The sequence below is a fragment of the Anguilla anguilla genome, chromosome 12 (assembly GCF_013347855.1).
Source record: "Anguilla anguilla isolate fAngAng1 chromosome 12, fAngAng1.pri, whole genome shotgun sequence".
NCBI lineage: Eukaryota > Metazoa > Chordata > Actinopteri > Anguilliformes > Anguillidae > Anguilla > Anguilla anguilla.
Genome location: NC_049212.1, coordinates 32,742,322 through 32,766,852, shown reverse-complemented (window position 1 = coordinate 32,766,852; position 24,531 = coordinate 32,742,322). Strand labels below are relative to the sequence as shown.

Here is a 24,531-nt window from a genome sequence, read left to right as displayed (position 1 = left end):
GAGAGAAATGAACTGGTGGCAGTCCAACTATCTGGGGCACATTTCTTTTAGAGTGAGGTAAAGATTTCTCACAGTGCTTCTGTATATCAGTGTCAGGGATGTTGATGTAGCAGGTTAAGAGTCTGCTCGCAGATGACGTTTCTCCTGTTTCTCTTGACTGCGAGCGCAGAACTAACGCACCCATCCACACATCTGCTTTTTCTGTTGTGTCTTCGGGTTGGACGGCTGCTAAAGTATCAGAATCGCAGGATCTCCCTAGCGCCTCCTGGGAGCCGTTTTATGTGATGTCTAGGGTCACGCGTGATCTCTTCATCTCCATCCCATGTAATGAAGGCATCAAAAACACTGTCAGCATGATCATGTTTTAATCAACTGAATGCAGTGATTCAGAGGGCCTGCTTGCTTCTTGGGTGAATGTTCTGTCTGGTCAAATTGCTTCTTCTGAGGATCGCATTTTGTCGGGGCTCCATTTGGAGGTAGCAGCTCACGCCAACTGACCTATTGTATAAGGCTGGCTGAATCTTGATAGAACCAATCAGATTGCATGAATTCAACCTCACTAGCTGTTTACATTCCAGATGGCTTGAAGATCAAGAGTTCTCAGACTAGTGATTAGGTGACTTTGTTATTGGGACCTTCTTGTGCGCAGGCCTTTAACATGAATTGTGTGTGTACATATCCAGCTGTAAACATGGACAGTGTGTAAAATGTAAGCTGCATAGGGCAGCCAGAACAAAGGCTTCGGCTAAATAAATAAAGCGACGAAAGACGTCCCCCGTATGGGCCTGAACTCGGATGCACTCGCTGTGGTTTCGTTTGACTTCTCTCAGGCTAGCTGGCGCGACCCGCGCTGCTACCTTAATTCCTAGAAATGTCTGCCCCTGTTTGCACCTCCTGCGCCTCCGTACTGCGCGGCCATTAGATGCGGCTCGCGATAGTGCTTCTTTCCTCCTCTTTCATCATGCTGTCAAAGCACAGAATTCCTCCCATAACGGAACTACGTTTTCTTTTTATGTGTTCCCTTTTGGGACGTCTGGAGTTTAGCGGTCGTTTGTGCAGTCCTCCGCGAAAGACATCTCTCTCTCTATCCCTCCCCAAAGCAATAGCTCTTAATAATTGCGTTTCGCAACAGTCTGATCCGTTTCTCTCTGGGAAATGTTTTGTGTCAACACGGTGATTGACATTGTTTACACAGCGCGTGTTTGCTTGGATGTGCCCGCGCCAGCTCGCTCCGCAGTAACAGGCGCTCCGGGGAGATTTCTCGTGAGAGGCCCACAACTCGAGTCCCTCTTTGCCCAACGAGAGGGATTCATTTCGCGTGTCTTTTATTTTTACTCGTCTTTTATTTCACCCCTTCTCATCCCCGAGTCTGCCCGGCGTCAGGAATTTGCTGCAAATGCTTTGGATAGGCAACCATCTTTAATTTTCTGAAACCCATTTCATGACTCTGTTCAGGACGCAATATAAGAATTTGTCTATAGATTTGTGTATGTATTTGTATTTCAAGTAATTAAAGAAAAATCACGCACTATATCATATAACATGCGTTTTTTTTTTTTTTTTTCTTGAATTACTTTAACAGATGTTTCATGGCTGCATCATTTCCACTTATTTATGAAGGCACGTTTATGGCTTTGAAGAGCCCCAGGAAATAGTTGATTAATGAAGGAAGCTTCTCTGACGCTTTTATTGTCATTGTTTTACGGGGGCAATTTACGCAATTTGTGTCTTTCCTTATGTGTGTTAATAGTTATGCATTAGCGGAGCTTGTGCCAAGTGTTTCAGCATTTGACCCTGACTAATGGACAGAGGTCTTAAAACGGGAAGTGGCCGGTAACTACCAGGCTAAATGGTGAGAATGTTGTATTTGTACTCCTTTTTTTGGAAAGTGCCTGCGGGCTTTGGTGTGTTCATGTTAATCTCCAAGCCTTTCCTCGCGTCCCTGATGTAGCCCGTGTGTTCGTTTCTTTCAAACCCGAAGAGAGTGTAGAACGGGTTCTCTAGAAATTAATTCCTGACCAGTTATCAAGCTATTTTTTTCAGATCAGACCTATTATGTTATTCTGGGGGAGAAGTGCTGACAAAGTAGTTTGAATGTGACAGCAGTTGACAGGGACACAGCTGGGGGGCACAGCCTTGGGGAGGGGTAGCAATCCACGAAGTCCATTGTTGGTTATTAGGAGACATGTTTGCCATTATCACAGGTGATATGCTTCGAAAATGTAAGAGTGGATAACAGTAGAGATATCTGCCTCCCAATTTCATACCAAAAAGAACCATTCAGCCAATCTGAAGCACAGGTTTAAGGTGCAAGTGATATCCCTGTAACAGTTAATTGAATTTGTTTTATTTAATAGATTTTTTTCCAATGTTGGAAAAATAAAATTATCTGTGGGAGGGATCTCAGATTAAGAGTTTATTCTAGAATCAGGCAGAAATAGTAGGGGAAAGGGGTTAAAAAGTGTCTGAGCAGGAGGCTCAGACTCTAAGAGGACCTTATCAATAAATAATTGAACCCTTTTATCATTAATTCAGATGCAGAACTTTAAAGTGATGTGGTTTCAATAGAAGAAGCTATACTGAATGCAGCTTGATATTCGAAAGCAATTATTCCAATTATGGTTGAATATGGTAAGGATAAGCAATTATTCTTATTGTTGAATTTAGCGTCTTGAAAAGAACAGAAAGAATAATGCAATCGTTGTTCATCCTGCCATCTGATTGGTGCCTCTTTATCCAGACACTTGTTTATTGAAATGCCATTCTGCACTGATTTACCGTATGAATTATGTTTTCCTTCTTGTTTAAGAGGTTTATTTTGGGCTCAAATTAAATTCAAACGCCAGTGTGTGCATTGATAGCAAACTGCAAATATGTTTGCAGCTGATTTCACTCTCATATGTTGAAGCAAAGTCCATCTGACATGTTGAAGAGCAGCATCATCTGCTCTTTTTGATTGGCAGGCCAGAAGTTCATGTTTTTGCATTGGACAGAAGTTTATTTATTTTATTTTTTTTGTTTCATGATTTTTGTGTTGGAGACTGAACGAATGTCTACTTCAAAAACAAGTTATTTAGACTGCATACGAATGCACTATATTGATTTTAATGGTTAGTGTAGTGTAATGGCTATGGAGCTGGTCTTGTTACCTGAAGGTCACGTTCGATTCCTGGGTAGGTCACTGCTGTTGTATCCTTGAGCAAGGTACTTAACCTGCATTGCTTCAGTGTATATCCAGCTGTATAAATGGATGCAATGTAAATGCTATGTAAAAGTTGTTTAAGTCGCTCTGTATAAGAGCATCTGCTAAATGCCTGTAATGTAATGGGTAGTTTTAAGTACCATAGTTTATTGAAAGGCTGATTGTCATTTAGAATGTATTGTTAAGTATGTGTATAGCAGATTCTAGTTTATTATTCTTCTGGGATGCATATTAGAGCTGTACCCAGAAATGCATTTTGAATATTTTCCTTAAAACAGTAACCATTCAAATATGTTATTGGCGTTTGTCAACATGAGGACCAGAGTTGTAACAATGAAAGTCAAGGAAGCCATTATGAGGCTTTGAAATAAGAAAGAGAGAAGAAAAAACAGTCAGAGACAAAGGCCAAAACTTAGGCTTATTAAAATCAAGCATTTGGAACATTAAGAAGAAAGAGAGCACTGGTGAGTTCAGTCATCGCAATGGGCCAGGTAGGCCAAGGAAGAACTCTTCAGATTATGACTCACAACCTCACTTTCAACTTTCAGCTTGCACCAGCACAACATCACATTCCCATTTCTTCTTCTGCGGGCGTACAGCAGACAACAGTGTCCAGTGAACTAGAAAAAGTAAAATTTGATGTTCACTAGTCTGTTCATTAACAATTCAGTCAATGCTAATGAACTGCTCTCAGTTTGGGGGAAAAAAACAGCATAGGTCCACAGGGCCCCAGAGCTGGTAAAGGCTTATCTAAACCAGGAGCTTATTATCTACACATTCAACATGCTGTACAGAAGTTTTTTTCTGTTTTGTTTGTTTTTTTGTTTTTTTTTCGAGCAATGCCAAAATGAAAGGAGGGGTGAGAGAGATGAAGTGAACGAGTGATGAGCGAGACGAAGTAAACGAGTGCAGGATTTACGGTGATCTGGCCGCGTCTGAACACTGTGCCACCGTGCAGCGTTCCATCTTATCGTTTACTTATCTGGGCTTCGGTTCAAAATGGATGTGTTCAATCTGGTCTCTGAGCTTTCTCCATACTGCCACGATGAATCCACTTTCTCGGGTTAGGCGGTAGAGTTTATCTCTGAGCTGACAGGCAGCGATATCCCACTACTTCCCTCCGGCTATATTTTTTCAGTATATTTTTTCCGTAATGGTACTGTTTCATGTCGAGCTTATGTTTAAACACACATCTTGGCGAACTCAGCCAAAGACGAACCCAGACAGTGCGGTGACAGCTTCCGCCTCATCAAGCTACCTTGAGGGAAGTACTTACTGGGTTTTTAAGTATCCTGACCTTCTGGACAGCAGCACAGAATTGTATGTTGGAAGTGGGCTTGATAATTAAAAGACTGTGGATTCAGTTTCCCGTTTCAGCTTCAGACAGAGCTGTCGAAGAGACTGCAAAAGGATTTAAGAGACTGTAACACAGCTAGTTAAATTTATTTTATTTTTTTGTGGGGGTGTGGGTGGGGGGAGAGGGTCGACTGTAAAAATAAATAAATAAATAAATGAATGAAAAGAAGCGCCACAGTGGCGGGACTGGGAGCTTAATGATTCATCACAGTAACCTCTGTTCCCGGTGAAGTCGGTGAATCACAGAGGAGAAGTGTGGATTGCTATGAGATGACCCCCCACCCCACCCCCCACTTTTGGGGCCTAGTTTGGCCGGCCCACACACTGCCTTATGGAGACCGAATAAAGGACTCTGTTCTGGGGTAGCTGAGCACCATCGCAGCCATGTTGAAAGTGGCTGCAGTTTAGAGGGGCTTTGAAATGCCTCTTGATGTGAAAAGCAGTCACAAAAACACAGCCTCTAAACTGCATTTGATCGTTGGAAATGGGGTTTTGTCATACGGGTATATTCATTAACCGCCTTTAGCTCTGTGGTGGAATGCATTCTGTGAGGAGGAGGAGAGGAGTCTGGTATATTCTCAGGAAATAAACATGATAAATATTTTTTCATGAACCTGCTGTTATGAATATGCATACTATTCATGAATATGCATGCTTATAAATTATGAAGACGTACGTTACTTAACCTGCTTACCAGCAGATGATGTCACCCAGGCTGATACAGAGGGGCACAGAGAGGGAAGGCCATTCATTTGGGTGAAATAAATGGAATCCAATGGAATTTCAGCTACAAGTTTGTGTAGTCAGAACCTTCAAGAAAGGTCCTCAATTGGGTGCTTTTAAATTAACTCTTGGTATTAGTTTGTATTTAAATAACCACTCCTTGTTTTATTTCAGTGTGCATAAACAGCCTATTGTCATGCATGGCCAATAGAATTGTTCTGTACATTGACTCCTATACTCTATCAAAATAACATAGGCTACATGTGAAGAAACAGGACAAGCTTTAGCAGTTTGGGTGTTATATTTAATGGCATCTTTAAAAAAGAACAAATTAACATGATGTGAATTGTCTGTTGGAGTAGTTATAGAATATTTTGTTTACTATTTTTACCATTTAAGCTCAGGATCACAATGTACATAGGTCACCTATCCACTTCTTATATATTTTTTAATTAAAAAAAAAAAAAGGGTGGGAGGAGGAACAGGCTTGTAATCGTGTGCACGTTCAGACACAGGCGCAGACAAGCCAGCGTTCCTCGCAAAATAGGGCTGCTGCCTGATCCGACGGTGAACTGTGATTGGCTGCCTGTTATAGCAAGGTACTCGGGACGCTATATACAAACTCTGTGTGGAGAAACTACCCTGCTTTCTTTGGGATTCTTTCCACCATTGTCATAAACATTTAAGTAGGGAAAAGCTTGCCTGTAGGAGAAACGTGGACGTGACACACACGTGCACACACACACACACACACTCACACACTCACACTCAGCCACAGTATTATTTGTTTCAGCTTCTCCCCTAAATACCTTTGTGGGAAAGACATCGCTGAACCACATTCTGTTGGGACAATGTAATCTTTCTGACCCAAGGCCTTATTTGAAGCCATGTTTGAGCAAGGGAGGACTGCCCTCTGGTGGATAACTCTGAGAACTGCACTGTTCTATTTTTCTAATCTATAGCATAAATTGTTTCTCCCATTTTCTGCACTCAGATATTTCATTATTTGAACTGATTGGAATAATTTGTTTTCATTTGACCTTTTACCACAAGCAAACATGTCGTGCACATTAGCAGTCTGAAAGCCCCTAATTAATATTTGTGTTTTGTTTTTGGTTTTTTTGTTTGTTTGTTCCTTTCTCTCTCAGAACCCTCCTGGGCCTCACCTTTCCACAGTCAGCACGTTCCTGAACATCCCAACACTGGGCCAACCGCAGCAACAGCCCCCACCTCCGAACGGCCAGCAAAAAGCCGGACCGAGCGCCCAGCCCGTTCACAGGCCGATGACCCAGTCGCAGAAAATCATCAATGACGCGGTTAGAATTCGGAACGCGGAGTGTAGCGGCCAGCCGCAGGCCGCCGGTGACACCGTGTGATATTTAACCAGCGCAACGGCCATTATCCACGTTATTAGAGTACTTACTTTGTATCTCCAAGCTAAAGCTGAGGTTAAAGCTCCTGATATGCTCTGAAATCACTGTACTGTTACTGCCTGTGGGCAGCCAGCTTGAATATCGTTCAGATTTTTGTAACTGTTTGTGGCAGTATTCAAATCAAATCAGTTTTTACTTGTATTACAGGTTAGGGTTTTTTTTTACAGAGAACTGCCACAAAGATGCTTTACAGAGTAACAGAAGGAAAATTGGGCAAAAACCAGGCCAGGAGGCATTATTACGCATTAAAAACAGTGTTATGAGTGCCTTTAGCGGGGAGCAAAGGGTATCGAGGCACCACGTCTCAGACATTTCCTTTTGCATCTCAGGTTTCACTGGGAGAGCATCTGTCTAATGACATTCCTAACCTTGTGCGTTTGTTTTGCATTTCAGGATAAAATTAGTACGCAGGATCAGCTGAGCCGTCACTTAACAAGGCCACCTCCTGACTACAAGCAGCCGAGGAGAAATGTGGCTACTGCACCACAGACCAATCTGTACACAGGTATTAACTTTTGTGTGTGTGTGTTTGTGTGTGTGAGAGAGAGATAGAGACATGGGTAAAATATTTTATTTGAAATACTTTAACACTTAAGACACCGTGAAATTCCTTGAGATTGCTGACAGTTTTAAGAGACATCTTTTCACCAGTATTCAGAAAAAAGTAGCATCTAAATTTAAAAGTATGAGAATGTTTTTCAACTACACAACCCAGGTTTATTGATTTCATCCATTCACAGGAAATGTTGAGTCAGTTGATTAGTATAAACACTGTTAGTTTATTTAACCCTGTTGTAAAGCAAGGAATGTTGCTATCTATCTATCTTTCTGCCTGTGTTGGTCTGTCTGTCTCTGTACACATAAATGAAATTTGAAAACATTTCTTCCAATAGGAGGTCTTCCACTGTGCATTAGCTCCTCCCAGTCATTGACAAGCACCCTGACCAATCAGAACGCCCTTCTGACCAGCTCCTGCCAGCTTGCCACTGGTCAGCCTCCTAAAATGGCGCCGCCTCCAAGTGACAGGAGATTTGTGACTGGCCCAGACCCCCAAAATGGAGGCTACGGCCAAACGGCTGTGAACCAACTGCAGCCGCGCTGCCCCCAAAACCAGATCGGACTCAACCCAAACAAAACAAGGTTTTCAGGGCCCGGCAACCCGGGAAACGCCTTTGGAGCTGGTGCCATGGTGACCGCCCAGCACATCAGGCCAGCGGCGCCCCAGGAGGTTTCTAGATTCCCAGGGCCGAGATTGGGCAGCGTTATGACCGGTTCTACGATTGGGGGCCCCACGAGCTGGGCGCCAGGGCCGAAGGACAGTCTCGCCCTGGACGTCAGGAGGTACCCCGGCGCCCTGCCTCCTCATCCCGGAGGGAAAGCCGACATGGCCGCTCACAAATTTAGCCAAAGGCCCCCTTTGGCCGTACCCAACCAGGTGGCCCCAGACATCGGCCTGCTCCCTCCCGGCCAGACCCTGAACGGGCAAGCCTCGGGGGCCGGCCGGGACCCTGTGTCCAGACTTGGCCAGCCCAGAATTCCCCCTCTGCCCGCGGTGCCCACCCTGAATCCAGGCCCGCCGCTGCAGCAGACGCCTTCCGGAAACTTCTCATCGCCCCCCGCCGGCCACAATGCCCGCCCCTACCAAAGTGGCAACACAGGGACCCTGACCTTTGACTTCCTCCAAGAAGGAGACAACACAGTCCCCGGAATCAACACTGATTCTGACTTCATAGACTCCCTGCTCAAGTCTGGGCCCAGTAATGATGACTGGATGAAAGACATTAACCTGGATGAGATTCTGGGCAGTCAGTCCTGAGTGACAGGTGGAAACAACCATTGACGTCTATGGTGATACACCATGCGCATTTGTCACGGAACAAAGATAATTAACATGAACGATGATGCATTTTCTGTCTTTAAGTGTATGTAGGGAAAAGTTTGGAATTACTAAAGGGACCCAGTGGTTTTAAGAGCTTTTTTAGTTGTTGTTGTCATTGCTGTTGTCATTGTAAACCAAATGTTTTAGTCATGGATATATTGCCTAAATAATAAGGTATTAAATTATATTTGACTTCTCTGTTCCTGTGGAAGTTACACATTTCATTTTAATATTTTAAAACGTGCATATCTGCGTCGTAAGTTGTGACTGAAAGCAGTCTTTAGGTGATGGAAGAGATGGTTCATTACACTGTCTTGTTACAGCCTTTTTCAATGTATACTATTGGTGCTTCCTTATCTCTTTGGCCTAGTTGCAGCCCGAACCTTATCATGAAAGCTGAGGTGTCCAACCTGTGGTGTTTTGAGACGTATTTGGTTATTGTTCTAAGCACTTCTGATTGTTTAACCTCTTTGCGATCTTGATGTCAACTCTGTATCAGCTGATTGATTCTCCTTCATTCAGTCTTCATTAGTGACGATGGTACTTACCCTGTCTCTGTTTCTAGCACTTTTAATGTAAATTAGCAGAGAATATAGAAAAAATACTTTTTCTTTCATTTATCCATAATTATGTGTGTGCGCGCATGCACATGTGCATGTGTATGTATGTCTGTGTGTGTGTCTGTGTGTGTGTGTGTGTGTGTGTGTGTGTGTATTTGTGTGCGTGTGTGTCAGCCGCCATTTCTTGTCACGCCGCAGTTCACAAGTTTGGCTCAAAATACGGGAGTCAGAGGGAGACACTTCATGTGCAGCTGAAAAGGCAGACTTTTAGGTGCCTGATTGACCAGTAGAGGTCACTATTGTGCAAGGAAACCCTCTCTTCCCTGGGCAATGCTACAGCCAACTGTGCATCCAACACACAATCAATTTTGAACGTATGTGTTTTGTTCTTAATTATCCAAGGAGAGAAGAATCACCTTGGAAACCATGTAATTGGTGTAAAAAAGTTACTCAGTGTCAAAGAAAGCTCTTGCATGTCCTGACATAGCTACAGACTTTGAATGTCACCTATAGCACTGGAATGAGGGAAATGTGAATAACACAAAAACGTTCTCACAGTGTTTCTGCAATATAGTGGCAGCTTTTATAACACTGACATAACATTCCCCTAACATTGTGAGAACATTTTGTGTTAGCTGGGAGGGTACTAACCAGTATCTTTTTAAAAGAGGCACCATGCTAATTACATGATGAGAAATGAGAAGGGTAATGCTCGGTATCTGTGATAATTTTGATTAGGGATATAAATATCAAATGGCAATTGACATTTGCAAGGGTGACACCAGTGCCATAGTGAATTTGTTCCTAATATATTCCATCATTCATATCTCTCTTTGTATCACAACACGTGCAAGAACACACGACACGTCACATCGTATTGCAACAGTACTGGACAGAATTCAGAGAAATTCTGGTAAATTCTACAGTAGTTTTCTATTAAGGCTCTCATCGCTAACAATAAAAATTAATGGGTTTACTGCACGACTACCTGCATAGCATTGCTCTTACTATTAACTTATCCGTTTGAAATGTCCAAGAAGATGTATGACATTTCTTCAACTTAAATATCGGTTTCAGTTTTGTTTCTTTTGGCCTCATTTTGTTATTGTGTGGATTTTCCTGTAAGGAGTTTCTGTTTGTATAGCTGTTTTGGGGAAGAGACAGACCAAGGGGGGCCCCCTGCTACAGATGCAAGTTTTGGTTTCACTGTATTTTATATATTCCTGAATGTACAGCTTATACTGTGCTATGTACAAAAAAATGTAAGATATGTTTTGATAAATCATATCATTCAGAAGATTATATTTATACTTCTGTGAAAAAATATGTAGTTCATATTTTATTTTGTACTGAACACTTGTTACAAAAAAATGATTAGCCCTCGGTGTTTAATGTGATGTATAACTTACTTGTGCAGATCATTTTTGGCTTTGAGTATTCATAATAAAGATGTAATTATAACACTCTTCATTGAAATTCTGTTCTGCAGGACACCGCATGCTCTAGGAAAAACTGGATTTTGACAGTTGAACAGGAAAAGTGGCTACTCACTACTCAATATGGCCCCAGTGAGGCTTCATGAAACAAAACATAACCGAACAGTAATCCATACGCAACAACCTCTTCTCTTTGCTGTCTGTTTTTACACTTTGTAATATGTACATTTCAGAAGTCCACATTAAGCAAAATCATCAGTCGTATTACAGTTAGATAATGTCACGTTAGGCATTAAATAATATTTATAACAAATTTGTATAAATTCTAATGGGTTGCAGTCAGTTACTTTTTCCTTCACACTATCAGTAGAGCTTTTTTTTAAACCTACCAAATACTTAAAATACAAGCTTGTTTTCAAGCAAGTTAGAGAATCTAATATATATCCCTTTATATCTATCTGCCATTGATGAGTCTATGTGGTGCTACATTGGCTAAAAAAGCAAATTATAATTAGAAGACATATCTTACACAAGACATTTTTCATCATAAATGTCTTCAAACACATTTCTCTTCATTTCTTTAGTTGTTACTTAAACATGATTCCAATCCTCCTGAATTTAAAAAAATGCCTTTTAAAATATATATATATTTAAAATTTTTTCAGTTCTTGGACATATGACTAGAATGATCTATTGTATGTTTATATTATGTTTTTCATCATAAATCCCTGATAACACATTTCTATTCATTTATTTCACTGTAGTTGTTAAATTAAAAATCAATCCCAATCAAAAAAGCCATTTCTCTCATTTTTTTTCACTTTTCATGTAGGAATATAGTCTGATGTCGTTCATGTCTTTCCACCAAACATGTTCAACGTTCATTTATAAAACAATGCATGTTTTTTCTTTTTCTTCTTCTTCTTCTTTCTATGTTGCCCTGGTTTTTAGCTAGACAAAATTTCCTATTCATATAAATAAAAAATTACATTTAAAAAAGACAGGTCATTAAATTTATAAAATATATATTGTCATCATAAATTCTGTTCACTTACGTCTCGTTATATGATTTATATTATTTCCAATTTTTTCCTTTTTTTGCAGTATATCCAATTTAAAAGATAAGACTATTGTCTTATGTAGTTTACTGATTTTTCCACATTAATATGTTTTTCATTAAAAGAATCATCAAGAACCTTTCTGCTCAGTTAGTTCAGTGTCATTCTTCAACATGTATGATTTTTGGACCATCTAAATAATAAAAAAACAAACATTTTAAAATGTATTTAAAATCATAACATTTACAGCATTTCAAATTTAAGAGATCAAACTATCATCTAATGCAATTTCATCATGAATGTCTTAAAAAATCATTTCTGCACAGTACTTGCAATGTGTTTTGTAAATAAGACTATATGTATGACTATATGTCTCATGTATTTTACTGAATTTCCAAAGAAATACATTTTCAACATAAAAATCTGCAAAGACATTTCTGTTTGTTTATGTCATTGTGGTTCTTAAATAAATATGATATCTAATGCATGGAGATGAAAAAAATCACATATTTATATTTTTGTACATTTCTTTCTATTTTGAACGAAACACATGATTTATAATGCAAGGGGATTTTAAAAAATCATATATTTATATTTTGTGCATTTTTCAAATTTTTGACATAAGACTATAGTCTTATGTATTTTATTGAGCTTTGAACATTACATTTTTCATCATTACAATGTTCAAACATGTATTTTTAAATTTTGTGCATTTTTCATATTTTAGACATAAGACTATAGTCTTATCTATATTATTGAGTTTTCAAAAATACATTTTTCATCATAAAATTCTTCAAACACTTTATTATTAACGTATTGCATTAAGATTCTTAAATAAACATGATTTCTACTGCATGGGGATTTAAAAAAAATACATATTTACATTTTTGTGCACTTTTTCATATTTTTGACATAAGACTATAGTCTTTCGTATTTTATTGATTTTTCAAAAATACATTTTTCATCATGATATTCTTCAAACACTTTATTATTAACGTATTGCATTAAGATTCTTAAATAAACATGATTTCTACTGCATGGGGATTAAAAAAAAATACATATTTACATTTTTGTGCACTTTTTCATATTTTTGACATAATACTATAGTCTTATGTATTTTATTGATTTTTAAAAAATACATTTTTCATCATAAAATTCTTCAAACACTTTATTATTAACGTATTGCATTAAGATTCTTAAATAAATATGATTTCTACTGCATGGGGATTTAAAAAAAATACATATTTACATTTTTGTGCACTTTTTCATATTTTTGACATAAGACTATAGTCTTATGTATTTTATTGATTTTTCAAAAATACATTTTTCATCATGATATTCTTAAAACACTTTATTATCAACGTAATGCATTAAGATTCTTAAATAAACATGATTTCTACTGCATGGGGATTTAAAAAAAATACATATTTACATTTTTGTGCACTTTTTCATATTTTTGACATAAGACTATAGTCTTATGTATTTTATTGATTTTTCAAAAATACATTTTTCATCATGATATTCTTCAAACACTTTATTATTAACGTAATGCATTAAGATTCTTAAATAAACATGATTTCTAATGCAGGGAGACTTTAAAAAATCATATATTTATATTTTGTGCTTTTTTCATATTTTTGACATAAGACAATAGTCTTATGTATATTATTGATTTTAAAAAAATTCATTTTTCATCATGACATTCTTCAAACACTTTATTATTAACGTATTGCATTAAGATTCTTAAATAAACATGATTTCTAATGCAGGGGGACTTAAAAAAATCATGTATTTATATTTTGTGCTTTTTTCATATTTTTGACATAAGACTATAGTCTTATGTATTTTATTGATTTTTCAAAAATACATTTTTCATCATAAAATTCTTCAAACACTTTATTATTAACGTATTGCAATAAGATTCTTAAATAAACATGATTTCTACTGCATGGGGATTAAAAAAAAATACATATTTACATTATTGTGCACTTTTTCATATTTTTGACATAATACTATAGTCTTATGTATTTTATTGATTTTTCAAAAATACATTTTTCATCATAAAATTCTTCAAACACTTTATTATTAACGTATTGCATTAAGATTCTTAAATAAACATGATTTCTAATGCAGTGGGACTTAAAAAAATCATATATTAATATTTTGTGCTTTTTTCATATTTTTGACATAAGACTATAGTCTTATGTATATTATTGATTTTTAAAAAATTCATTTTTCATCATGACATTCTTCAAACACTTTATTATTAACGTATTGCATTAAGATTCTTAAATAAACATGATTTCTAATGCAGGGGGACTTAAAAAAATCATATATTTATATTTTGTGCTTTTTTCATATTTTTGACATAAGACTATAGTCTTATGTATTTTATTGATTTTTCAAAAATTTATTTTTCATCATGACATTCTTCAAACACGTTATTATTAACGTATTGCATTAAGATATTTAAATAAACATGATTTCTATTGCATGGGGATTTTTAAAAAATACATGTTTACATTTTTGGGCAGTTTTTCATATTTTTGACATAAGACTATAGTCTTATTTATTTTATTGATTTTTCAAAAATACATTTTTCATCATAAAATTCTTCAAACACTTTATTATTAACGTATTGCATTAAGATTCTTAAATAAACATGATTTCTACTGCATGGGGATTAAAAAAAAATACATATTTACATTTATGTGCACTTTTTCATATTTTTGACATAAGACTATAGTCTTTCGTATTTTATTGATTTTTCAAAAATACATTTTTCATCATAAAATTCTTCAAACACTTTATTATCAACGTATTGCATTAAGATTCTTAAATAAACATGATTTCTAATGCAGGGAGACTTAAAAAAATCATATATTAATATTTTGTGCTTTTTTCATATTTTTGACATAAGACTATAGTCTTATCTATATTATTGATTTTTAAAAAATTCATTTTTCATCATGACATTCTTCAAACACTTTATTATTAACGTATTGCATTAAGATTCTTAAATAAACATGATTTCTAATGCAGGGGGACTTAAAAAAATCATGTATTTATATTTTGTGCTTTTTTCATATTTTTGACATAAGACTATAGTCTTATGTATTTTATTGAGTTTTCAAAAATACATTTTTCATCATGACATTCTTCAAACACTTTATTATTAACGTATTGCATTAAGATTCTTAAATAAACATGATTTCTAATGCAGGGGGACTTAAAAAAATCATGTATTTATATTTTGTGCTTGTTTCATATTTTTGACATAAGACTATAGTCTTATGTATTTTATTGATTTTTCAAAAATACATTTTTCATCATAAAATTCTTCAAACACTTTATTATTAACGTATTGCATTAAGATTCTTAAATAAACTTGATTTCTACTGCATGGGGATTAAAAAAAAATACATATTTACATTTTTGTGCACTTTTTCATATTTTTGACATAATACTATAGTCTTATGTATTTTATTGAGTTTTCAAAAATACATTTTTCATCATAAAATTCTTCAAACACTTTATTATTAACGTATTGCATTAAGATTCTTAAATAAACATGATTTCTAATGCAGGGGGACTTAAAAAATCATATATTTATATTTTGTGCTTTTTTCATATTTTTGACATAAGACTATAGTCTTATGTATTTTATTGATTTTTCAAAAATTTATTTTTCATCATGACATTCTTCAAACACGTTATTATTAACGTATTGCATTAAGATATTTAAATAAACATGATTTCTATTGCATGGGGATTTAAAAAAAATACATGTTTACATTTTTGGGCAGTTTTTCATATTTTTGACATAAGACTATAGTCTTATGTATTTTATTGATTTTTCAAAAATACATTTGTCATCATAAAATTCTTCAAACACTTTATTATTAATGTATTGCATTAAGATTCTTAAATAAACATGATTTCTACTGCATGGGGATTTAAAAAAAATACATATTTACATTTATGTGCACTTTTTCATATTTTTGACATAAGACTATAGTCTTTCGTATTTTATTGATTTTTCAAAAATACATTTTTCATCATAAAATTCTTCAAACACTTTATTATCAACGTATTGCATTAAGATTCTTAAATAAACATGATTTCTAATGCAGGGAGACTTAAAAAAATCATATATTTATATTTTGTGCTTTTTTCATATTTTTGACATAAGACTATAGTCTTATGTATATTATTGATTTTTTAAAAATTCATTTTTCATCATGACATTCTTCAAACACTTTATTATTAACGTATTGCATTAAGATTCTTAAATAAACATGATTTCTAATGCAGGGGGACTTAAAAAAATCATGTATTTATATTTTGTGCTTTTTTCATATTTTTGAAATAAGACTATAGTCTTATGTATTTTATTGAGTTTTCAAAAATACATTTTTCATCATGACATTCTTCAAACACTTTATTATTAACGTATTGCATTAAGATTCTTAAATAAACATGATTTCTAATGCAGGGGGACTTAAAAAAATCATGTATTTATATTTTGTGCTTTTTTCATATTTTTGACATAAGACTATAGTCTTATGTATTTTATTGATTTTTCAAAAATACATTTTTCATCATAAAATTCTTCAAACACTTTATTATTAACGTATTGCATTAAGATTCTTAAATAAACTTGATTTCTACTGCATGGGGATTAAAAAAAAATACATATTTACATTTTTGTGCACTTTTTCATATTTTTGACATAATACTATAGTCTTATGTATTTTATTGAGTTTTCAAAAATACATTTTTCATCATAAAATTCTTCAAACACTTTATTATTAACGTATTGCATTAAGATTCTTAAATAAACATGATTTCTAATGGAGGGGGAATTAAAAAAATCATATATTTATATTTTGTGCTTTTTTCATATTTTTGACATAAGACTATAGTCTTATGTATTTTATTGATTTTTCAAAAATTTATTTTTCATCATGACATTCTTCAAACACGTTATTATTAACGTATTGCATTAAGATATTTAAATAAACATGATTTCTATTGCATGGGGATTTAAAAAAAATACATGTTTACATTTTTGGGCAGTTTTTCATATTTTTGACATAAGACTATAGTCTTATGTATTTTATTGATTTTTCAAAAATACATTTTTCATCATGACATTCTTCAAACACTTTATTATTAACGTATTGCATTAAGATTCTTAAATAAACATGATTTCTACTGCATGGGGATTTAAAAAAAATACATATTTACATTTATGTGCAGTTTTTCATATTTTTGACATAAGACTATAGTCTTTCGTATTTTATTGATTTTTCAAAAATACATTTTTCATCATAAAATTCTTCAAACACTTTATTATCAACGTATTGCATTAAGATTCTTAAATAAACATGATTTCTAATGCAGGGAGACTTAAAAAAATCATATATTAATATTTTGTGCTTTTTTCATATTTTTGACATAAGACTATAGTCTTATGTATTTTATTGATTTTTCAAAAATACATTTTTCATCATAAAATTCTTCAAACACTTTATTATTAACGTATTGCATTAAGATTCTTAAATAAACTTGATTTCTACTGCATGGGGATTTAAAAAAAATACATATTTACAATTTTGTGCTTTTTTCATATTTTTGACATAAGACTATAGTCTTATGTATTTTATTGAGTTTTCAAAAATACATTTTTCATCATAAAATTCTTCAAACACTTTATTATTAACGTATTGCATTAAGATTCTTAAATAAACATGATTTCTAATGCAGGGAGACTTAAAAAAATCATATATTAATATTTTGTGCTTTTTTCATATTTTTGACATAAGACTATAGTCTTATGTATTTTATTGATTTTTCAAAAATTTATTTTTCATCATGACATTCTTCAAACACGTTATTATTAACGTATTGCATTAAGATATTTAAATAAACATGATTTCTATTGCATGGGGATTTAAAAAAAATACATGTTTACATTTTTGGGCAGTTTTTCATATTTTAGACATAAGACTATAGTCTTTCGTATTTTATAGATTTTTCAAAAATACATTTTTCATCATAAAATTCTTCAAACACTTTATTATCAACGTATTGCATTAAGATTCTTAAATAAACATGATTTCTAATGCAGGGAGACTTAAAAAAAATCATATATTAATATTTTGTGCTTTTTTCATATTTTTGACATAAGACTATAGTCTTATGTATATTATTGATTTTTAAAAAATTCATTTTTCATCATGACATTCTTCAAACACTTTATTATTAACGTATTGCATTAAGATTCTTAAATAAACATGATTTCTAATGCAGGGGGACTTAAAAAAATCATGTATTTATATTTTGTGCTTTTTTCATATTTTTGACATAAGACTATAGTCTTATGTATTTTATTGAGTTTTCAAAAATACATTTTTCATCATAAAATTCTTCAAACACTTTATTATTAACGTATTGCATTAAGATTCTTAAATAAACATGATTTCTAATGCATGGCGATTTAAAAAAAATACATGTTTACATTTTTGGGCAGTTTTTCATATTTTTGACATAAGACTATAGTCTTATGTATTTTATTGATTTTTCAAAAATACATTTTTCATCATAAAATTCTTCAAACACTTTATTATTAACGTACTGCATTAAGATTCTTAAATAAACATGATTTCTACTGCATGGGGATTTAAAAAAAATACATATTTACATTTATGTGCACTTTTTCATATTTTTGACATAAGACTATAGTCTTTCGTATTTTATTGATTTTTCAAAAATACATTTTTCATCATAAAATTCTTCAAACACTTTATTATCAACGTATTGCATAAAGATTTTTAAATAAACATGATTTCTAATGCAGGGAGACTTAAAAAAATCATATATTAATATTTTGTGCTTTTTTCATATTTTTGACATAAGACTATAGTCTTATGTATATTATTGATTTTTAAAAAATTCATTTTTCATCATGACATTCTTCAAACACTTTATTATTAACGTATTGCATTAAGATTCTTAAATAAACATGATTTCTAATGCAGGGGGACTTAAAAAAATCATGTTTTTATATTTTGTGCTTTTTTCATATTTTTGACATAAGACTATAGTCTTATGTATTTTATTGAGTTTTCAAAAATACATTTTTCATCATGACATTCTTCAAACACGTTATTATTAACGTATTGCATTAAGATATTTAAATAAACATGATTTCTACTGCATGGGGATTTAAAAAAAATACATATTTACATTTTTGTGCACTTTTTCATATTTTTGACATAAGACTATAGTCTTATGTATTTTATTGAGTTTTCAAAAATACATTTTTCATCATAAAATTCTTCAAACACTTTATTATTAACGTATTGCATTAAGATTCTTAATACGTCTAAGATTCTAACCATTTTTTTAAATTTTTGAGACTTTAATCTTGCTGTTCGATCACTGCAATCCACACGCTAATAGCTACCAATCCACATGCAAATTGCTGGCTGGCCTCCTTCTTCTTCTTCTTCTTCTTCTTCTTCTTATTTCTCTTCTTCTTCTTTTTCTTCTTCTTCTTCTATTTAAATGTGTAATTTTTTAATTTGCATAGATAGGAAAATATTTATTAAAGAACCACAGTAAAATGGATGAACATAAATGTTTTTTAGACAGGAAAAAAAACAGTTGAGGTAATAAATTAGCTGGAAAAGTAGATGTCAAAATGAAGGGAAGTATAGTGTGCAGTTCAGTGGGGCATCTGGACCTCAGGCAGCATCACGGTGTGGGCTGCAGTCCGTGACCACAGAGCTGGAGTAATCCCCTGAACTGAGGGCGAGGAACAGGGCTGGAGCGGTCTGTGAACTCAGGGTGAAGCAGGAACAGGAGCCCCGGGGACAAAGGAACAGAAAATAAATGGTTAGGCACTGCAGACATTATCAATACACAGAGAAAGTGTAGTCTCTGAGCCAAAAAAACTAGAAATAAACACTCATATAGAAGCTCCATCCAGCTACTATACAACCCTCAACCGCCAGTGTATAATCTATGATGACTAAGGCAGCCACTACTGAGATCCCTCCTGCTGGAGCCCCAACCCGATTTCAATTAATGTTCTAACCCTGCAGGGCAAACTCTTACCATGCATTCATCGACTAGGTTAAGCTATACTCCTCCCTTTGTGCCATAGCCCAGAACAATGAGCTGGGCTGGGTTGGGCTGGGCTGGGCTGGGTTGGGCAAGGCTGGGCTGGGCTGGGCTGGGTTGGGCAAGGCTGGGCTGGGCTGGGTTGGGCTGGGTTGGGCTGTCCTGGGCTGGGCTGGGTTGGGCTGGGCTGGGCTGGGTTGGGTTGGGTTGGGCTGGGTTGGGCTGGGTTGGGCTGGGGTAGGCTGGGCTGCTAAGCGAATGTCTGGTCCTGCTGGCTTGAGAGGCAGCACCGCTAGGATTCTCCAGCCCGCTCAGCAGTCCAGACCTCTGCATCGAACTCCCTAAACTCTGTGATTCAACTTTATCAGTGAACAACCTCTCTCTATATCTGATCTCATAGACGAAACAGCACAGACAACTCAGTTAGTTCACATAACAGCTGTATGGTCCTGATTTACCCCTCCCAGACATCTTTAACTATAGGATTGACTAAAGAGGCATGTTTTGAGCCTACACAAGACAGAGGATGTGTCTGAAGCCCAAACGTACAACGGGAGATTGTTCCATAAGACAGGAGCTATGCAAGAGAAGGCTCTACCTCCCATTGCAATTCTTAATATATTTCAAATTTTCAAGCATCTTGAGAATGAAGTAATCGTGGCGGAGAGTGAGGAATAAATAACTCATTAAGATATTCTGTAGCCAAACATTTTATAAGTCAACAATGAAATCTTATAGTCTATTCTAAATTTGACAAGCAGCCAATGAAGAGTTGAGCACTAGACTGATATGCTCCCATTTCGTTTTAGTAAGAACTCTAGCAACTGCATTCTTTACAAGTTGGAGATGTTTCAGGGCCAAATTTGTGCAATCAGACAATTAAGACATTACACTGTGATCAAACTGCAATATTTTACTTTTTTACACATCTGTAAAGCACTGTAATGACAAAATTATTATAATTTTTAAATGCAATACATAAGATTCATGTTTATATTCCTTTCCTTCTATCTTAAAAAAATATTTCAGCTACTGTATATGTGGATTTATAAACAAAGAGTATTTTCAATAATAACTCTTCCACCAAATTTTTGTCACAAGCCCATGCAATTCAATTCAATTTCATGCTCAAAAACAATAAGGAAGTCTAAACAGATTAGAACAGTTTCCGATATAGAATTAACATATATGCAGGGGGTCATTTGGTGGGAAAACAGGGCATAGTGAATTAACATTTTACACTCAAAAATGAATGGCACATGCAATCAATGGAATATAATTTGCAATTTAATTGGAATTGTGCAATTAGCAGGATTTCTGTACTTCACAGGATTTGTGCATTTTAGTGGGACTTAGTGGGACTTACTGTATTTAGCGAGCTTTGTATGTTTGGCAGAACTGGCATCACCACTTAATGATGTTTTCTAGTTTAAACTGAATGCCTCTCTTGGGCTAAGGAGTAGGCTATTTTCATTAAGGACACCAGGTTGTTAAGGGCAAAAAGGACAAAACACCCCCCAAAGTAATTGCATCATAGTGACCTTAGGAAATATATACGGTAATTATATCTCTAGAGCACATGTGCACACACCTGCATGAGACTCGGGCCTGGCTCCAGGTTATAAATTTCTGCACACTTGAAACGGGTTCACCTGTGAGGCGCCTGTACTTCACCTGAATGAGTCGGAAGAGAAACAGAGCAGGTAAGATGTTTTCAAGAAATCTGAGGAAGAAGTATGTTATGTGACCGTGTAGAACAAAACTATTTGTATCAATTAAATTGCGATATGCAACTGAATCACTTGGAATAACTTCCTGTAAACAATATTCAATTCTGCTGTTCTCTTTCTTACACTGAATCTTCAGGTCAGGGATCTGACTGTACTTTCAAATGCCATGAACGAAGAACGTCAAGCACCTTGGAACTTCTCTCACACCTGGTTCAGGTTTTCGGGATTTCCTGAAATCCATGAGTACAGGCGTTTACTCTTCATACCGTTTGGTATTACGTACCTCCTCAGTTTGGCGGGAAACTTTTTACTGATATATGTGATTGGGACCTGCCAGAGTCTGCAGGCTCCCATGTATAAACTGATATCCGGTTTGGCCGCTGTCAATATCGTGGTCCCTACAGCCATCGTCCCTAACATGCTGCTGGGCTTTCTGTTCAACTGGAACGAGATCTCGCTGGCCGGCTGTTTGACCCAGATGTTTGTCACTCATTTCTTCTCCTCTCTAGAATCCACCATTCTTTTGGCGATGGCGCTGGACCGACTGATCGCGATCAGCCACCCGCTGCGGTACGCCGAGATCGTGAACGCCTCGGTTTTTGCGAAGCTGCTCGCGTTCGCGCTCTTAAGGAGCGGCACGATAATGTCCGCCCTCGTCATCCTGGCCCGTCCGCTGGTTTTCTGCGGGTCGAACACCATCAGGCACTCCTACTGTGATCACATGGCCCTGGTCAGCCTGGCGTGCGACAGCACCGAGAAAAACGGCATAATGGGGGTGGTGGTAATCGTGTCTTTTGCCGGCATTGATATTTCCGTTATCGTGTTCTCGTACATCAGCATTTTAAACGTTGTTTTGCGAGCCGGAGAGGAACGGTGGAAAGCTTTCCACACCTGTGGCACTCACTTGATGGTCATGCTCAGTTTCTACCTGGTGGGCAGCATAACATTTTTATCTCACAATATTGGAATTGCCATTCCCACAGGTGTGAACACATTCCTGGGAATACTGTACATTCTTTTCCCCGCCACAGTGAATCCGATCATTTATGGCGTTCGGACCAAGGAAATAAGGAGCGCTGTTCTGAGAATGTTCAGAAAGAGAAGTGGAAAAGTCTTGGACAGACATTCCATCAAATAAAGCTTTGAAACATGTTTGAACAAAAATGAAAAGCCTGTGCCACTCTTTTGATTCATTTGTCTCAAGATGAATAAAAGTTGTTATTTTTATATCTGTTTTGCCTTTGCTCTGCTTGCCCTGTACATACTACAGTATGTAATTGCCACTGGTGAGAATTGCATAATAAACCTAATATAAAAAATATGTATTCTGAAGAATCATATTTGGTTTAAAGTGAATATCCACCAAAATGAATGTGTTTCCTGTGTTAAATTATGCTTGTGTACACGTAGAACATGTAAGAGAGGTTCACTCACCTTTGATCATGAAAACATGACCTGTGTGTGTGTGTGTTACTGCGTGCAGATTTTAGTGACAGCTACCCAAGCTTAATTTTCTAAATGGCTTTCACACACCATTGCCAGTTCCTCCTGTATAGGACCACAGTAAAATCCCCTCACCAAGGTTGTGTGCACTGTCTGCAGCTGGGGCTGTTTGGGGAATTAACCAATTAAGAGCAGAAGATAAAACCCTCAAATGGATCTGCGCTTCATATTACCGAAGCCTTATGTTAAACAGAATGTGCATGTAAGCAGTTAAAAAAGACCTTTATAAAGAGCTGAAGAGGATTTTAGCTAAAGTCGACACTATAAATGTATCTACAACTTAAAAGCAGAATTAATTTAATTTATTAAACTACAGGAAGAGAGGCTTCAGTAGCTTCAAGTTTATCTTAATAAATAATTCAATTTATTTATTAAGTGCATAAATATCATTAATTGGCTAACAAAATGTATGTCAATTGCAATCAAAGATGACGAAGTGTGAAAACCCAGTTCTTCTTCAGATATTTTTTGTTGTTGTTGCAAACATGAACAAATAGGTTTTTTTTTTTTAATCTCTGGAAAAACCACATACGTTTTATAAACAAATAAATTGCAGCCCAGCATTAATTTTGGGGGTAAAAAATGTCAAAACATGTTTTTTATTTTTGTTTGTTGTTATTAGTTTGTATGGGCACTAGAGGACACACGCATATCCCTCAGGGATTACCAGCTGCCTTACCCAGTATAACCATGGCTCAGGCCATTGGTTAAGGACTGTGATCACCCGCCTGGCCACGCCTCAATATTTAAGGAGATCTGATATCTCTGTGGCCTGGGTTTTATTTTATTTTTTTGTGGCTTGGGTTTTCAATGGGGGGGGGGGGGGGGGGGGGGAGGGGGGGCTTGGACCCTTGGGAGTCCTTGAAGGACTTGATAAGCAATGACTATACACATATTTGGGAATACATTTGAAAACATAAAACCTTTTTTATTTTTTTTGTTTTAATAAATTAGAAAAGCATTACCCTTCTCAATGTATGATGGGGGTCTCCTGGATGCCTTTGAGCCTGGTTGGGGGGGTCAATGGAACAGAAAGGGTTGGAAATCCCCTGATTTCTGGGACTTTCCGGGAAACATAAGGGGTAATTAAAAATAAAAAAACAATAAAAAGATGAGGATAGACCCACAGCCACAGAACAGTACCTGAACAGGCCCCTCTCTGGGAGCAGGCCGTCCTCTCTGTGTTTCTATCCCCCATTCATCTACTGTATTACACTGAAAAAGGTGCAACACCAGAGGTTCCATGGGGCCTGGTAAAAAACCTCCAGCACCATACCTAAACCAGAAATCCTCACCATGATGCCCACCGCCACTGCTGGGGCACATGCTCGCATGCTCACACACACACACACACACATGCGCTCACACACTCACACACACACACGTACACACACGCTCACATGCTCCCACACAACTGTGAACACAGCCATGGGGCACAGATGTTATCCAGACAGCCTGCTAGGGGCCCAAGTAACACCTCTGTGCACCTCTGCTACACAATTACAGACACAGCTTCAATTC

At 35.8% G+C, this 24,531-nt stretch overlaps 2 protein-coding genes across 2 annotated transcripts in view; both read left to right on the top strand.

The window, feature by feature from the left end:
- LOC118210325 (mastermind-like protein 2) overlaps window positions 1-10,619 on the top strand; it is a 64,449-nt gene extending 53,830 nt beyond the window's left edge. The window contains exons 3-5 of the mRNA XM_035386418.1: window positions 6,430-6,597; window positions 7,108-7,219; window positions 7,608-10,619. Coding sequence (XP_035242309.1) covers window positions 6,430-6,597; window positions 7,108-7,219; window positions 7,608-8,530 — 1,203 coding nt within the window. The 3' untranslated portion in view covers window positions 8,531-10,619. The remainder of the gene's footprint in view (window positions 1-6,429; window positions 6,598-7,107; window positions 7,220-7,607) is intronic.
- A 10,802-nt stretch (window positions 10,620-21,421) lies between these two features.
- Window positions 21,422-22,980, top strand: or112-1 (odorant receptor, family A, subfamily 112, member 1). The gene is made up of 2 exons (XM_035385889.1): window positions 21,422-21,480; window positions 21,644-22,980. The coding sequence occupies exon 2, from the start codon at window positions 21,674-21,676 to the stop codon at window positions 22,643-22,645; it is 972 nt and encodes a 323-aa protein (XP_035241780.1). The 5' UTR covers window positions 21,422-21,480; window positions 21,644-21,673; the 3' UTR covers window positions 22,646-22,980.
- Window positions 22,981-24,531: the final 1,551 nt, after the last annotated feature.

Bases quoted from the DNA above. Each gene is read 5' to 3' on its own strand.
- or112-1 (XM_035385889.1), top strand. From the start codon at position 21,674: ATGAACGAAGAACGTCAAGCACCTTGGAACTTCTCTCACACCTGGTTC.